The 18,476-nt window shown below is 34.6% G+C and overlaps 1 protein-coding gene across 1 annotated transcript in view; it reads right to left on the bottom strand.

Annotated features, from left to right (window-relative positions):
- Positions 1–18,476, bottom strand: part of KIF15 (kinesin family member 15) — a 33,917-nt gene that overhangs the window by 5,275 nt on the left and 10,166 nt on the right. The window contains exons 12-30 of the mRNA XM_085573305.1: positions 17,241–17,332; positions 16,210–16,419; positions 14,962–15,139; positions 14,411–14,549; positions 12,004–12,145; positions 11,474–11,662; positions 10,502–10,609; positions 9,629–9,734; positions 8,951–9,116; positions 7,923–8,073; positions 6,834–6,919; positions 6,395–6,470; positions 6,034–6,120; positions 5,009–5,113; positions 4,038–4,160; positions 2,453–2,599; positions 1,391–1,495; positions 1,056–1,220; positions 477–583 (exon numbers count right to left, since the gene is read on the bottom strand). Of these exons, the coding sequence (XP_085429431.1) occupies positions 477–583; positions 1,056–1,220; positions 1,391–1,495; positions 2,453–2,599; positions 4,038–4,160; positions 5,009–5,113; positions 6,034–6,120; positions 6,395–6,470; positions 6,834–6,919; positions 7,923–8,073; positions 8,951–9,116; positions 9,629–9,734; positions 10,502–10,609; positions 11,474–11,662; positions 12,004–12,145; positions 14,411–14,549; positions 14,962–15,139; positions 16,210–16,419; positions 17,241–17,332 (2,482 nt within the window). The remainder of the gene's footprint in view (positions 1–476; positions 584–1,055; positions 1,221–1,390; positions 1,496–2,452; positions 2,600–4,037; positions 4,161–5,008; positions 5,114–6,033; positions 6,121–6,394; positions 6,471–6,833; positions 6,920–7,922; positions 8,074–8,950; positions 9,117–9,628; positions 9,735–10,501; positions 10,610–11,473; positions 11,663–12,003; positions 12,146–14,410; positions 14,550–14,961; positions 15,140–16,209; positions 16,420–17,240; positions 17,333–18,476) is intronic.

The raw sequence follows: 18,476 nt of genomic DNA, 5'->3' as shown, positions 1-18,476 counted from the left end.
TTCCTCACTTTTTGGAATCCTGACTTGGGACTTCAGGATGTAATTTGGATATGTGCTAAGAATTCCCTGCTCCTTTTAGCTGATAGGAGTTTGAATAGAACAAAGGCTAACTGTATATTGGAGGCTTTAAAATTTCATTTATGTCTCTATTGAAACTTGTGTTGCATTTATTTGGACATTCCTTATCTACTGGATCCATAACTACACAAGTGACACGGCAATATATAATACCCGAGAATTACTATGCATATAATGATTTTACATTATTTCCATTCCCTTTATAAAACTTTGTTGCATTTAAGAGCTTGTGATTTAAAGGGCATAAAGTTTACAAGCCAGTAAATAATCTTCATAGAAAAGTTTGAGTCAATATCTAAATAGGTGAACAATGTAAGACTACGCTTCAAATAAAACCTGTAAACCTTATCTTAATTATTTCAAGTTAAGAGAGATTTTTGTGGTTTATTTTACTTCACCTGTTCTTGCTTGGTCTCTGAGCTTCTACAAGGCTCTGTAAACTCCTGTTGTTCTCCATCAATATCTGCATTTCCAGACGCAAGTTCTCCAACTCATTTAATTGTTCCTAAGCAAGTGAAATTCAAAACATTTTATTTGAAGACCAAATTGCAATTCCTGTTATCATTTCTAGTTGAATGTGTTTTTGAGTAAAATAGAAGACAAAATATTTCTCAGAAAATAGGCATAGTTCTCTGGCAAATATCTGCATCACGCTTCCATCTATAGTTGTATTAGAAACTTTATTGAGAATAGTTTCAGCAGCAAATATTGAGAACCATTTCAGCAGCAAAAATGATGTTACCATTTGATATTCATGAACACAAAACAGCACAGTCCTTGGGAAATGAGATTTCTATTCTAGACATCGCAAGCAAGTTGTTACCACTTGCTCCCAGCCTAGGTAAAGGGAAAACCAAAAACTGTCTTCCTGCTTTAATGGACATACTACTAAGCAGAGCTCATTAAAAAACCTGAACTCTGCAGAGTCTGTCTCATTTTGACCATACAAATTGCCAGCAAAGATTAACTCATAATACCTTCAGCCTTAGAATTTCATCATTTTTTGCTCTTCGTTCTTCATTCAGTTCATTCACAAGGTGCTCCAGATTTATTGCAGAGGCCCTTCGATCAGCTATTTCTTGCTCATGAGTTTCCAAAAGCTTAGCCAAATTCACATCAAAATTAGGAGGAGTTTTAGGACACTGGTGAGTGAAAAAAACCAAACCACACAAATTACTAGTAAAGGACTGTTGTCTCTATGTATTGATTACATGTTTTAATACTTCATTGAAGACATAAATGAATAAATTTCTGGCAGACAAATCATCAATAATTACAAACTATGTGAAAATGTTTCTCTTAAGTGCCATACCTGAGGAAATGTTACTGCAGATGAGTCCACAAAGCAATCTATTTGCTTCATTTTCAGTTCATATTCATGCTTCCTGTTCTCCAGTTCCTCTGTCATTTTGTCTAACTATTAGAAGCACAGGGAAAATTAAAGTAGCTCATAATAAACATAAAATAAGAAACAAAATAGCACTCAGATCTATATTTTGAGGAAGCTTAAGTACACCACAAGTTATTTTAGATTAACAAAGACTTAACTTTCATAACTCTTCAGTATTTAATCAATCACTGTTAAACTTTCAATAGTTGCATGCAACAAGCATTTTTGAAAGCATCTATATATCGAATTACTTTGTAGTTCATCTGAATTTTGTTCTTGTAAGTATTTGATTTTCTTGCCTTGCTAACACAATCTACCTTCCAAAGGGTGTGCTAACACAGAAGAAAAGCTATTATGAACTTGGTTGGCAAACATTACTGGTCAAAACATGATTTGATACAAAGATTTTACTGATACAGATTTTGATCAGTTTCCTCAAGAGAATATGGTAACTTGACAAAAGAACTCCTCTTCCAAAAATAACTAATTAAAGTCTTTGTGAACACAAACATATTACTTAGCACTATGATAGTTGTGACAACTAGATCTGAAATTTGAACAAAGGCTTAACATAGCTATTTAGTGTGCAGCAGCTCCAAACCACTGCATAATTTACAGAGCTCAACAGTTATCTCTATTGCATAATGATACTGTTTGTGGATAAGTGTTAAGCAGAGGAAAAAGTAATTCCCTAGGTTACACAGCTGATAACCTGAGGGTGCTCTGCTCTTACAGGTGCTGATAATTTTATTCTGCTATCAGAGTACACATTTTTGTGATCTCTAGACAACAGTTCCAAAACATTAGAAGTTACCTAATCTTTGTTCAGAAATTGATGAGCTACTACTTTCCTTTTACAAGGAGCATTTCTCTTCACCAAGAGAAATGCACCAGATGCTCTAGAATGACAAGTGAAACCTTTTTCAGAAGCTACAATTGACCACAGCTCCCTCTCGATGAACTGTGAATATTTCTTTGTTTTACCTGTTCCCTGAGTTCCTGGATTACAGCTTCTTTCTTTGCTACATCTTCCTGTGCACACTGGAGCAATGCATGGTGTTTCTTAGAGGCCTCTGTCAGACTTATCAGCTGATCAGCAGTATGACGCAATTCTTCACACAGAAGGTCCCTCTGTTTTAAGTTGTTGGATGTGTAAAAAAAGAAACATTAAAATTATTGCTCTAAGTCAGTTGTTTCAAGATGTTTTGTCATTGGTGCAGAGATTACTAACAACTTCAAGCATCTCCCTTTTCCTTCTACTTTTTCATCATAAATTGTAGCAAGCATTCATCTATAAATTTATTTTAGCATATTTTCATATCCTTGGTCTTGCTTACAGAACAAAATGATAACTTTTCCCCAGTATAGTGACAATTAAGATTCTAGTGGAAGATCTTCGGAATTAATCACTATTTTAAAATATAATATGTGCTTTAAAAGAAACCAGAAAAGAATGCATAGATTTTAATCACACTGAAGTGATTACAGAATTTTTTAGTGCACTGATATTCCACAGATACATCTGGATTTATTCTAGGATCTGTATTTATTCTACCCTATCTGATGGGGCATCATACCTAAACCAGATGTATTAACACATAAGGAGAAACTTAATCTAGTATTTTAAATGCCACCTCAGATTAGTTCTTCTTGTCCAGTTAAGGAAGCATGAAGAAATTAGTAACTGAAGTATAAAGTAACAGAGAAACACTATAATTTTATCCGGAGCCAGATACTCCCAAGGATAACATTGAAACAGGAACTGGCACTAAGTTAAAAAAAGCCAAAAGCCTTGAAGCGATCCATTTCCTAGACAACTCGGTTTTGGGCTTCAGAATGTCACTTTTAGATATGATTATTAATGAACACAGTCTGTTTATTTTAAAACAGATTTCCGTTATGTTTAATGTCCTTTGAGAAAACACACACCTCCCTGGAAGGCTTTATTGTTGGTATCTGATTGGACTAGCAAGTCTAATCACAGATGATCTTGTAAAAATTACATGTAAGGAGGTGCTAGTATTTTTGACTGTTTGACATATTCAACAAAATAATGGTGACAGCAGTAATAGAAAAGACAGAGTTAAAGAAAGATACAATATTAAAAAAACAAAACCACATTTGAATCAGAAGTGTGCCCTAGATCTGTTTCCAGCAGGTGGAGCTTTTAGTTAAAATTATGAGTAAAGAAAAGATATTACTGAATATAGTGCAGTGGGGGAAGAGACACTGTGGAACATAATATATTCTTCTACCTATTTTAATTTCTCAGCTGTATCATCTAAAGCTGCCATTAATTTCAGCTGATGATTCCTTAGTGGCCTTAACAAAATTAAACCAGACTCTTAGCATAGGCTTTTATGAAGTAGCTTATAAAATATTTATGTCAAGTAACATGCTAATTTAACAGAATTTATCAGGTATTTCATGGAGAATTCTTTCATGAACAGCTTAATTAGCTGTAGTTTGAACTAAAATGAGGTTAAGTTTTACATGAGCATTTAAAGCAAAACCACATCCAATTGGTCTGGTTGAACAAATAATCATACACCACCATTAATGTGTTTACCTCAATGTTGTCAGCTATTTCTCTTCCTTCCAGGGCTTCTTTCAGTTCTTCAATCTTCTTTTCCTGATCTTCTATGATTCCCTTGCTTTCTTCTTTTGCATTCAGAGCAATATTATACTTGTACTACAAAAAGCATTCAAATTTTAAATATTTTAGTAGAACATGTTATCAGGTAAAGTTGGCAAACAGAAGACAAATAAATGTACATCACAAATCTTATGATGACAACTACATTTAGAAATTAGTGTCAATGACTAAAACCAGAATGATATATTTTACTTGCTAAATTATACAAACTGTGTGTAGAGATTAGTTTTCAGAATGATATAAAAAGATTATTAAAGTGAATTAGCCACCACAATACATATTACCTACTAAAACCATTATTAAAGAGATAGCCATATTTAGAAATCTGTCTCATCAACATTTTTCTATAAAACCTTTTGCATTCATAGTTTACACATAATATATTATGTAAACCATTCTGTTGGTTGCTCTATCGGTTTTCAAACCAGACCTATTTTAATAAAGCAGAGGCATTATATTTATTCATAGTTATTCAAATACACAGTTTTAGTTCTTTATACTTGTTTTTAGATGTAGAACATCATAATACCAGCAACATAAAAATTCACTCCATCAAAAATGAATTTACAATTCAGCTTCAATTGCTGAGATCTTAAATTGCCAATTTCTGAGAAAATCTAAATGTGACTGTCAGCTGAGTGGAGTTTACAGGATGTGAATAGGTCCCTTTAGAGAGACAGCTTTTTACCCACCACGTGGAGAGGGTTCACTTTTTGAGACAGCCTTAGGCATAAAATGTTCAGAAGATTTCAACATGTCAAAACAAAGAAGTTTCCTTCTAAAACACTGCAGCAAGTTATACTGTTTGAGACCAGTGATAAGACATGTCATTGCATCCCATTTCTAAAGAACGATACCATGTCCTTCAAAATGACAGAACATACATTTATATCCTCGAGCTCTCTTGTCAGCCCATCTATGGACTCAGTTTTATGATTAATTGAAGACCTCAGCTCCTGGATCTGTCTCATCAAGTCAGTTACAACTTCCTGCAACATAAAAAAATAAAACCTGATAAAATCCATATAATGTATTACTGGACTTTTTGGGTATATAATTTGTCAATCCCAAACTTTATTCAATCAGGTGAAAATGAGTCCTCAAACTGCACATATAAAGAATAAATAGAAAACTTGTTGCTAAATCACTGGCTTTTGTTCTAAGCACTTAAAGAACTAAATAACCTGTACTGTTCATTAGAAGAGAAGACTGGCTTGCTGATTTAGTCTTAGGCTGTAATGGGTTACTAATAGGAGAACAGAACTACTATAATTTAAGGGTATATTTGTAATGGGAAAAGGGACATTCAAGAAACACTACTGCACTGACAATACCAGGTGATTCTGATCTGATGTCAGATTTTTGGGTTTATGATGGAAAAAGCAATACATACCATTGCATCATGCCAGGTAGTAAACACACCGTGTAATTTCTTATGCCTGTTTTATAGACAGTGAATATGCTTGCACTAGGGGAACTCAGGCTATTTACTGCAACAGTATTTACATAAAGAAGTGCTTTGATTTTATTGATAAATGTGACACACAGTCACATTCCTACCTTTTCCATCTGCCCATTACAGAGCCCTGACTGGAAGGCTCTATTCATCATCTGGGGAATTATGCATTGATTAGGTATTGAATATTTTGTCCAGTTGATAGTTTTACCTTAATTTTTTTTTTTTTGTTTAACCTTCAGCTAACTTGTCTTTGCTCTGTATGCATACAAATTTCCTACCTCCCTACAAACTCCATACTAGGAAAAAGTAGGATTTATCTTACCTATTTATATAGCCAGGATTACCTAAAAGCACCAAATTACTAAACAGCAAAGGGAGGCTCTGGTCTTTCATCTCTACTACAGAACATAGTTACCCACAAGAATATCAGTAACAGAAATAAGCCCAAACCTTATCTGTATCATTTGTCTTCTTCAAAGAAGCAATAGTCTCTTCAGCAGCAGCCAGCTCCTGTTCCAATGTCCTCAATTTTGCTTCCTAGAGGAAATAATATTTGTGAAGGAATGTCTTCACTACTTTTGGTGTGTTTTATAAAGCACCAAGTCATAAAAAAAAAAAAAAAAAAAAGGAAGTAAGTTGTTAACCTTACCTAAAAATAACCAGTAGCTTAACAAAACAATATGTAGCCTGGAGCACTCTACATTTATTTTGCTGGAAATCAACCTAACAGTCAGTACACCAACAAAATTGTTATTAATGCCCAAGAAAAGCCACGTACACACAATTCACATATTCAAATCTGCTGTTGTACCTGCTGTTCACACTGTGTCACCATTTCTGAAAATGGTTTCTCCATCTGTCCTTTTTCAAGTACTTTCAAGTGCTCCCTGGTGAATAAAAACATGTTTTGATTATATTACTCACTAGAAATGTAAGAGAACTTTAACAAGAAGAAAGTGATAGAAGTTTATTTTATTTGCACTTAATTTTTTTAAGAGTTCTTCAGTTATCACATTCTCAGTGTTATACAAAAGACTAATACTTTAGTTACCAGGCTTACACTGCTATCACTGGCAGAATTTTATTTTTGACATGAAAAACTATTCTATAAAATGAATTGCTGTTCTGATTTGGATGAAATAAACACATCTGGAGAAAAACACCTTTACAAATGGGATTCCCATCTGAATACAATATATAGCACCAATGAGGTCAGATGAAAATAAACCCCACTGCTAATTAAAACTTACTTTGAATTGTTTTCTTTGTCTTCTTGTAATTGTAATGTTAGTTTTTCATTATGTTCTTTTTCTGTTTTCAGAAGATGCAAAAGGTTCTAGAATATCAAAATATATGTTTGTTATAAGAAGATACAATATAAGGTCTCTAGAGCAATCTAAAACAAAAAAATCAAAACAAATCCTTAAGATGACTTAAAAAAACCAAACACTCCAAAATACCTTAATTGGAAACGAGAAGATCTTTAGTTTGTCCTGATTTCATTTAAAAGTAAACTCTTATTTATATTAAGTAATTGAATCTCTTCACCTGCCATTAATAGTAGTTTCATATAGCTAAGATATTCCTCAATATCCATGGGTGTGAAGGGAAAAATTAGAATTTTAAATTGTAGATTAATTTGGGGGCATTTTAAAATTCTGTATTTGTTCAAAATACTGAAATATATGGAATTTAAACCAATAATATTCAATCTGTCAGCATTCTCTTAAACACTGACTAGGAAAATTTATATCAAACTTGCCGAGCAGGCACCACATACCCTGCAGAAACACAGGCAAAATTATTTGCAATATCCCTTGAGCAACCTTGCTGCTGTTTTGCAGTCACTGCAGTCTGACAGGCTTTCAAGGACAGCATCAACTAAATTGCAGGACAGTGATCCACCACAAGCCATAGATCATTTTAACAAGATCACATCCACTATGAAATTTTTTTAAGAAACTGCTTTGTGAAGATAGAATAATTAGGCCAGATCTGGCTACCCCTGAGATAAAAGGTTATCTCAGCATTTCGATGTCAAGATTCTTTGCCAAAGAAGCATCTTATTCCTTTAGTAATTAACCCATCTCCCTCAACATTTCCAGAGCAATTTCTTCAGCCTGAAAACTTACTATTCATGATGCTACTGGATATTTTTTGATAGCCTGTGGTTGCAAAAATCTTGCACTAAGTTTGGAAAAAGAATTTAGGTACATCTTTCAAATGGAATCACCAAGAAATCTATTACTACTGTGGAATGTTATCAGTAATACAATAACAGAAATTAAGCAATCTGGTTTCTCTATAATCAAGTCCTTTAAAATCCTTGACTGTCTTACACAAAGCTCAGTTTTCATTGCTTCTGCTTCTTGCTTCCTGTCGTCAAGTTGTTGCTTCAGCTGGTCCGTCTCAAACTTGGCTACCTCCTGCAAATTGTCGTAGTCATCCTGCAGGCTTGCCTTTTCTTCAAGAATCTTTTCATGTTCTAGCCTTCATAAAAAAACCCAGACCAAATAATCTAGTGAGGGTTGGTGTCCTTATAAAAATACTACAATCAGCTGTATTTCAAAATATTTAAATAATACACAGCGCAGAGGGAAAGAATAATCTTCAAACACTATTCCTGCTGACACAGAATGCACCAATACAACCACAGCATTTAATTTCAGTTCGAGGTTCCTGGTCTTACAATGCCTCACTCAAAAGATTACTTCAGCTAAGAGATGACCTGCTATAATGGAAAATGTAGTGAAGTTTTCCAGGAACAAAAATCAAACCCAAAAAATAAAACCAAAGCACAACAAAACAAACTAAACAAAACAGCAACAAAACCCAACATAACTACATCACATTAGTAATTAAAAACCATATTGATTATCATCTCCTGATGATAATGCCGACAAGACAATGAGCTTTTCTGGCTTTGATACTCAAACTTCAGTTACTTTTTGTGATTTCTTTCTGCTTGTAATTTTTAGAGCAGCATCATTATGTCACCTGCTTCATGTGACCAGACTAACTGTCCACTTAACTTTTGGAGAGCAGCAAGTTTATAGATATATCCTAATTAATGAGAAAATGCTATAGGAAAGCAAAATTAAGGCAGGCACATTTTGTTTTCTTTCTGATAATTCCACCCTGTTGCCTGAAATAGGCATGAAAGAACAGAGCAAAAAGACCTCAATCAAACAACCCAAACAATTAAACACCCTCCCCCAACAAAAAAACAAACAAGCAAAGAACAAACACAAAACAACAACTTTCAAGAAAACATGTGAAGTGTAAGTTCACACACAGGAGAGGATGACTAAATCACTGGAAGCATCCAGAAGGGATGACAAGGCATTGTACCAAACGGCCAACATACCTGACACTGTCCAGCTGGAACTGTACATCCATATGTCTACCAGAAAGCTGACTTATTTCTTTGTCTTGCTTTTCCCTAAAGGCACTATATTCCAATTTTATATCAGACAGCTCCTTGTCTGCAGACTGCAGGACAATGCGCAAGTCATGGACTTCACTTGTTAATACTGTCAAAAAACCCAAAAATAATTTACATGTTATTTGGAAAACTGTGCTAGATATAGGACACAGAATGCTACAGAACCTGCTGGGATCAGAAAGCTCTGCATATTTTCAGTGGAATTAATCTCAAAAGTCACACACAAAACAGCTTCATGAATGGAAAAGGTCAACAAAACACTGACTTTAAAGGTGAATCAAAAGCATTCCAGACAGTATCACTGTAATTTCCATAGACAATAGAGGTTTAATCCTTTGTTTTTATTTAATATTTTAATTTTAAATACTGTATCTTGTAACTCCTTCACATTCAAAGACAGAAACATTTTGAATATTGTATACTGTGCAAGACTAGGCAAAGATGATATGTAAGTATTAAAGTTGCTTTATTAAAAAAAATAAAAAAATAAACCAGTATGTCTAACACCTCAAAGAGTTACTCAGCACGTGCTATTGTTGATTTAAAACAGTTAAGGCACCTCAAAACTTTTAATGAAATTTTAGTATTTCAAAGACTTACAATCAGCCTTGTTTTGACTTTCTTGAAGCTGCTTTTCAAGTGATTTTATCTGTTCAAGGAGCTCCTGGCGCTCTTTACTCCAGTCATTCCTTTCAGATGAAAGAAGCTTGAAAAGAAATTTTTTTAAATAGAAGGGGAAGTATAGGAGTTGGTAAGTCACACACTGTAACAATAATATAATGATGCATTAAATCATTTAATCAACTGATTATAAACACATTTTTCTTTAAATTCGATATTTGGTGACTCCAAAATCCCTCAAAGTCCAAGAAAAAATAATTTACATAACTGAAGACATTATCTAAAAAGTTCATTTAAAAGGAACCCACAGCTTAGGAGCTGATATCACAGATATCAGAAGTGAGACTGATCTGGAAAGAGTACAGGCCTTATTTCCTTTTCTATGATAAGCCAATACTTGCAATTAAGCAAGAGCTGCAAATATTTGATAGGCAGTTCCAATTGAGACGAGGATTTTCAGCATTACGAAGTTTAAAATTTCCTTGTTACTATAGCTGTTTTCCAGAAATCATGAAGTTGGCCAAACCCAATCACAACAGTGTTTATTTGCTTATATTTAAGCTCAAGCATGCTTGGATTCACAAGATTGCCAGCAACAAAACCAAACTAAAACTGCAGCGTTATGTTATATGAACCTTCTCTGCTCACTCCAACTCCATGGGGTTTGGATTAGATGACCTTTAAACCAAACCAAACTATTCCATTTTAAATCTTTGTCTTCCTGCACAGCCATGAGTTATGATGTTATGTAAATTTGACAAAATGCAAGTACCATTGCAAGACCTCACCAGGCAACACAGCAGTATAACTATATGATAGTTACATGAGCTCTATATTACATTGTTCTCTCACCTCCTGTATTTGTGCAGAGTGATGCTCCAGCTTATTAATATGCTGCTGGAGTTTCATATTCTTGCTTTCCTCTTCATCCAGCTTTGTCTGCATTGTGCTCAGTTGCTCCTGTGACACAACAAACACTCAAAATTAGAGCACCCATCTTGCACTTTTTTTCACATGCCATATGGCAGTCTGTGCTTAAATATAGAAAGTCAACAAATTCTTGTTTTTATGACCTGAACCAACAGAAAACAGAACACTCAAAAATCAACTGGTATCTTAAGAAGCTGATTTTTCCTGTTTCTAACTTAACTGCCAAAACACAAGAAAATCCATCAGTGAATACAAGGACTGAATCCAATAAACACTTAGCTTTCAGACACATGTTTATCTTGGAAAAATAAGGCTTTAAAAAGAAATTGTTCAAAACATACACTAGTTAAACTCCTTACAGGCTCTCTGCACTATGGTAAGCATCAAAGAGAGGTTTTGGCTGTTGTGCCAGGGTTTTACATGTACTGAAGTTAGCTCCAGCTTCTAGAGAGTAGTTCAGATAAATTTGTAGTGCTCTTCTATGTGCCAGAGACTTTCCCTGCCCTCTAGAAAAAATAAAAGAAAATGTATAATGGCAGACAAGCATTATTTGGTTGGTTTCTTCAAATAATGCAGTATTATATATTAAGCTTGCGTATTGTTCCAAATGTAGCTGTCAACTTATAAAGAGGATTCCTCAGAGAGAAGTTATCAGGTTTAAATAGAACAAAGTATAAACATCCTGCAATAAACTACTTATGATATTCAACCCTCAAATCACTTTCAGTATTTTTGTTGTAAATCCTCTTTCAAGTATAATGTATAGAGAAGTGTTTAATGCTAAGTATTAATGACGGGCTTCAGTTTCCCATGGTGTGGGGGAGGTACTTAATGGCAAAGCCTGCTTTATTATAAAGTTGCACATACACTTCACTTTTTATTCAGATCATTCACCTGTGCCCCTTTGAGCTCCTCAGCAATGGCTTCACATGCTTGTTCATTCATCTCTGGAGGAACTGGCTCTTTTAGAATGTCATCCATCATCTCTTCAGAATGCTGAAAATCTTCAAAATTATTATCTGGGCTTATTCGCGGCACAAGGCGAGACCTTAGCTGGTAAACTCTAGTTGGAGTGGTTATGTTCTGTTACAAAGATTACAAAGCAGTTTTTATTTTAACTGTAAAATTAAATTAAAACTTTGCCTGGTATTGTATTTTTTTTTTTAATTCTATAAACAGAATAATTAAATAAAATGCTTAAAGTGGCTAGTTCTGAACTACTATTACTTATTCAGATCTGTCATCTGATGATGACAGCAGTCATTCAGTCAATACTCCAGAACAAAAAGTAGTCTATTTGATTTATCACATATGGAGAATATTCCAGAAAACTAGTTAGGCTAAGGATCACACAAATGACAGTCTGTACTCTTGCACAATTCAGGGGTAAGTATGTGTGGCCTTAAATAAACTTATTCTCATACCTTAAGGCTTTCTCTACGTAGCTTATGTAGCTGAGAAACTTCTCGGCGCTTGTGTGCTTTGGTTGCTTCCAGAATGTTTTCAAGATGCTGGTTTGCTTTCTGAAGGGATTGAAGCTCTGACTCCAGTTCCATCTGTTTTTTCCTGTTTAGGAAGTATTTTGCTACTGTCAAAACAACTCCATGAGTATGCTTTCCTATCAGTAAGGAACTGCCAATGAGCAAACTGCAGCTGAACTTTTACCCAAACACCGAAATGCATTCTATTGAGAAGAAAGGCACTACTGCTGTATAAAAAAGGTAAAAAATAACTTATAAAAAAATTTAAAAACTAAGCAGCTTATTTGTGCCTGCATAATGAAGCAAGCAGATGGATAACTAAACATGTCAGAAAAAAATCCATTACATAGTAAGAAATAAGCAGAGAGCTCTGCAGTTCCTTTTATGAGAAAGTGATATCACCCATACCAATATGGTTTTAAGCTTTAAAAATGTTATCCAGTTATATGAGAAGTCTAAACTGGAGCGTGCCAGGATTAAAGAAAATCCTTTAAAGACTACTTTTTTTTTTTTTTTTTTTTTTTGGAAGCGCTGCTCTGTTAAGATTATTTTGCCCTCTAAGAGTACTTTAGCTGAAATCCAACAGTTGAGCAGAAATTTAAGAGCAATTTTCAGTAGGTATTTTTCAGAGCTACATGCTGTTACTGTGATAGTTGCCATTACTGTCATAATGGAAGGGTCAAAGTCGATACGCAAATGGAAACATACTATTTAATCTCTTGGCAGTTTAATGCAGTCATTTTCCCTCATGGTCTTGGAATCTGCACCAAAACTTAGGGAATGGAGTAGAAGTTCTAACTGCAATTGGACAGCAGAAACATTAGCATATGTTGTTATTGTGAAATTGCTATTTTACACTACTTTTATTCAGTTACAGAATATATTTACCTGTATGTAAAGCTTCAGTTACTCTGAAACTGGAAACAAGTTTAAATTTAGTGAAATTTAGTGACTCCAGAGGCTGAAAGCCATATTTCCATTTGCCTGCACTCCACCAAGATAATGTTGGTAATTGATAATAAAGTGCATACATACTAACAAGAAAGCAAGACATTCACAAAACATGGAATACATAAAATAGAAATCTATTTAATGGGCAGAAAAATAAAGTATCTATATATAAAAATATAAATAGACTACTGCAATTAACAATATGGAACAATTGATGGACTGCTGAATTGATAACCTCAGTGGGTCATAATACTATTATTTATAAAGTTCATGGGATTTGCTACACAGAAATCTAACAATAAAATTTGTACAATTACCTAAAAGAGCAAAAAGATATTAAAAGCTAGTTTAAAAAAATCAAACTGGGGAGGCAAAATTGTGCCTGATGCTTTTAGAATTACACTTTAATTTCACTGAAATCAAAAGAAAGTAGCATTGTTAGGTACATTTAAAATAAAATTTTTAAAAATCTGGTCCCTTTTGCCTTCCAGGTTTGCATTACATTTGCTGGAAATGCTATTTTTTGTCTAGCTGCAGTTACAAGACCTGAATTTTTCAGAAATGAGGTTAATCAAGTGAAGTAATGTATTATTCACATGCATATGAACACTGAAGGTATTAGTGAGGCATATCCCATTATCTTGTGCTGCCCTCTAGGAGAGCAATGACAGTAAATTCTTTACTACATTAATAAGGGCAAAGTAGAGCCTTACCTCATGTTTATGGATATAAATGTACTACTGACACTATGTCCTGGCTCTGATTTGAATTAAACCTTTGTTCCCATAAGTCTCAAGATAATAGTTTTATTGCCTTCTTAAAAATCTTTGAAATTGAGATAAAAACTTAACCAACAGGTCAGCCAGAGTTTTCTCGGGTGCTTGGATTCTACATTTATGTTGACTCAAACTTGCAGACTTTAAGTGATTATATGAAAAATTACTGTTGCACAAAACCAAACACCAAATACCACTCTCATTCTCCGTTATCCCATCAACTCCTACCTCCTGTCAAGTGCCTTCACCTGTAATATTTCAATTACTGAAATCATCTGCTCTGCAGGTGACTACCAGAATTAAAAGGTATGTCCATCTCCTGCATGGTGTGAAGCATTTTTACGCATCTTACTATCAAGAGTGGCTTTGGAAAAGACAAAGAAACCTACAGCAGTGCAGACATACCTTCAGATTGAATGATGGCTGTTCCCTAGTCTGGGAATTAGTGAGTTCAACAGGAACATATCACTGTGTGTGCATGGCATTATTCTTAAGCTGGCCCTTTCTTACATGCAAAGAACAAGTCTAGTTGGTATAATCAGGATCTGATTCTTTCAAAACTTGATATAAATAATGACTTAAAACCATTTAATTACAGATATTTCAATATTGTTTTGTCTCACTTGGTTAGCTCTTTAAATTCTTCGTATTCTTGCTTTGAAGTTGCCAGTTCAGCTTGGGTCTGCAGCAGACGAGCTCTCAGCCTTTCAACAGATGCCAGCGAGTTGCCTTCCACTGACATGGTGGAATGTAAGCGCTGACCTAAAGAACAAAAACAGACCCTCTGAAATCACACAGTAGTTCAAATACCTAGAGTTTTACTAGAATGAAAGCATTTGTCAGCTTTTGAACAGCACAGCAGCAATTGAGATTGACAAAAATAGGTACTGGCAACAGTCCACATGAAAACCAGTAATAATTAATATTACTGCAGTCTTCATGATAACTACGGAGCACAAAATGAGATTATACATGAGTTTCGCAAGATGCAAATCAAAATTCCCTGTTGCTGGAAGGTCAGCATGAATACAATTAAGTAAAATTGTTTTATCAGTCTTCAGGTACCACTTTGAGGAAGCCAAAAATACATCAAGACAGACATTTTCAACACTGTGCTGCACATATCAGAAACACAATAAGCACATTTATCTGGAAAACATTAGCATATTTTTACCTCCAGTACTTTTCTCTGTGGCTGAAGCTTCCAAAAAAGCTTTTTCCAGCTCTGCAATGGTCTGAGCATCAATTTCTTGGGCCTTTTTAACTGATTGTAAAGAACGAAGTTTTTTATTCTCCTCTCTGAGATTATGGTTCTCCATGGCGTACTTTGCAATTCGTGGGTGTTGTTCCATCTGTAGTAATCAATATTTTATTCAGCAGCTTTTATTTTCCAGACAATGCTATAGCTATCTAGCTGTTACTCTACTACTTTAATAAGGATTAAACTGTACTAGAAAATGAAGAGGCATTCCCCACAGTGGTTAAAACTACTCAGTTTTTCTTTGGTTAATTTTCTTACTGCCTTGGAATCTACTCACAGGACACTGAGTTTACATCTTATGTGTTTACTCTTTTATTGATAATAAAGCAGTAAGAAGCTTTTCTTGATGCTCTCACTACCCTTTTCCATTTTAACTTTGAACTTTGGCTTTCTTAACGTCACAGTAGTGGCAACTTCCTTGCAAGCCATAGTAATGTTTCTGTAATCAATAAAGGACTGTCCTAAACTTAATTTCTTCTCCTCCTCCCTTTCCTTTGAAGCTCAATTACAAGCTACAGATTTATGCTATTCTGCCAGGACATTTATGCCTTTTCCCTACTTGTGCTTGTAGGAAATTGTTTTTAGAATTTGCTTTTTCTCTTGGGTCTCTTTGTTCTTCAGAACTTCCTCACAAATTACACCACTCCTATCAGACACATGAATAACCCAAAGCTGTTCTTCAAACAGCTCCAGGACTACATCACCCTTTATAAGTCTATCTGGCATGTGTATTATCTTTCAAAACCTGCTGCATTATTGGCATCCTGCTGTCTTTCCATTTCAACTGATGTCACAGAGCTTGAAGTCTGCCATATGAATGAGGATCTGTGATTTTGAGACTTCCTTGTCTTGCTGAAAAGAAACTTGATCCTCTGCCTAACCCAAATCAGGTGGGCTGTGGCAAACTCCCAGCACAACATCACTCTTACTAAACTCTCCTCTTATGCAAAGTCAAGCTCTGAATGCAGCCATTGTTTCTTCCATAGGGAAGCCCCATGTGTTTGAGATGCTTCTATAAGGCAACCCACCACCCATCTTCTGCTTTTTTGCCTTTTTTGACTTTCCTAAAAAGCCTGTATTCACCCATCACAGGACTACAACACTTGAGCTACTTCACAAAAAAAACAAATTGTTCCAGAAAAGCTAAACCAAAGACTTTACCTGTTCTCTGAGTATCTGCACTTCCTTCTTCAAGTCACTGAGGAGATCATCTTGCTCTTTTGGCAATAGCATTCCACCAGCTTCTTTATGTAACCTCTCCAAGCGAACAATATGGTCTTCCCGGAACTTAACTATCATTTTATTGGACTGAACGAATTTTTCTTTCTTGGCACATAGTTCTTCTAGCTGTGCCACTTTTTCTAATAAATTCTTAGAAAGTATATATACAGATTAGGGAATTTTTACGGTGGACATCCTACATACATATGCACAAACAGACAAATCATGCAAAATCTCAGTTAACAGTAATTTTGTGAATACATAGGCTGTCATTTTTAGCAGATTTGTAGAGGGCAACAGCTCATATCAAGAACCAAAATTACACAACATGCTGCAAAAATTGTACTTAAAAACTTCAATATGATCTAGTAGAGTAAGTGTTCTAATAAGCACCTCAGATGCACATCACTAGAGAGCCTATTTCAGTTAATTTTCATTATAAAAAGAAAAATCCATTTTGGCTGTTTCAGTACTACACTATGACCAAAGAACAATAAAATGAGAATGACTAGGACGTTTGCTTCAAAAAACACAGTTGATTAAAACACTTAAAATTCAGGAAAACAGAAGCTTGTTCTGTTCAATTTTTAAATTTAAGGTACAAAACCCAACAAACCCCCCACCCCTCAAAATTAAATATACTATCAAAGCTATCCTATGGCTTGTCCAAATTTGAAAGACAGAATACAAACATAGAATTATTTCAGTTGGAAAATACTTTTACAGTCAGCAGATCCAACAATTAATCTACCACTGACATGTCCACTACTAAACCATTGTCCTTAAGCACTGTGGATGTTACCTAAATGTCATTTGACTAAGTTCCCTTGTTACCAAACCTTGTTATCTTTTGACAGAATATTTTTATTCAAAATCAAGGAAAGTCGTTTAGAGAGTCAGCTTCAATATGCTCACTGGTCTCTCACCAGAAAGTGCACTGAATGAACTTAGAAATATCAGTGTTTTCTTACCTTCTTTTCACCTTCCGACTTCTCCCAGAACAACATTGCTTCAAGAAAGTTGTTCATGTAATTTATGTTGTTCTTCCCTTTTTCAACAGTATCTGTAGGGAAGTCAAAGAAACAAATGGCATATTTATTAAAATACCACTTAGCGAGGTTTTTCTACATTACTAACATGACAATTGTGTAAAGTTAAATTCAAATAAATTTTTTAAACAGTGTAATTCTTCCACAAAGATCACATGCCATACCCAGAGCACACTGTTTAGACAGTCATTCCGAGTCACCTGCAAGTGCTGATAAAGAACAGAGCTAATTTACATAATTGTATAATTAACAAAGTTGTTCAAGCATTAAACAGCCTTGCAATGGACTTTTATTAAAGTAAAAGAATAAGTATGTTCAACTAAGCGTATCTATAAAATGCAAAATCCCTCTGAAATTAATTTGATAACACTAAGCCATTATTAGCATTATTAGTACAGTCTGTACATATTAGAAGTGGACTGACTGGTTTATGAGAAGGAAGTTTAGGAAAATAAGCTTGAATTATGTGGACAATTAGTGGCTTAATCTGGAAGGAAAGTGTCCACACAAGGGATTAAGACAGTTCAATAATCCACTTAGAAATTAATTCAAAATACTGTGTCTGAATATTCTAATACAGACAAGTCTACTTATTTATGGAATATTAACCACCATAGTATCTAGGTGCATGATAGCTACATTATCATGATTTAATATATTTTAAAGTGCCATCATGTTTCTGAAGCACACAGAAAGCAGATTTTGTTTTTCTGTGATTGAGATTGCAAATATAATTTAACTGCACAGAACAAACACAACTCTGATATATTATTCTTCTCAAAACTCCTCCTCAGTGTTTAACCATCATCATTTGTTTTCCCTCAGAACTCTATCACGGGTCTAAATATTGCGCCCTCTGTCAATATTCATATATTTATGAACTATGATTCTGTGTCCTACCTCATCTCTGACTTGTTTTTACTGGTTGAACATGTATGCTAACATAGAAGTACTTGTTCCTTAGGAAAACTCAAGCCCAGATGCTTTCTATTAGACAAGGCTTTCTAACTTCTGTCATAACTTCTCCTGCTGTATCTTCTATTTCTTGGCAAGGTCAGAAAAGAGTTGACTCACAAAAACAGTAAGAGTTACAAAACAAAGTTTATGAACTTGCAATCAAACATAATCAAGCAGTGCAGTTCAGTGAGAAACAAACAT

The sequence above is a fragment of the Lonchura striata genome, chromosome 2, assembly GCF_050655825.1.
Source record: "Lonchura striata isolate lonStrDom1 chromosome 2, ASM5065582v1, whole genome shotgun sequence".
NCBI classification, from domain to species: domain Eukaryota; kingdom Metazoa; phylum Chordata; class Aves; order Passeriformes; family Estrildidae; genus Lonchura; species Lonchura striata.
The sequence above is the reverse complement of the archived record's forward strand: the minus strand, read 5'-3'. Positions and strand labels throughout refer to the sequence as shown.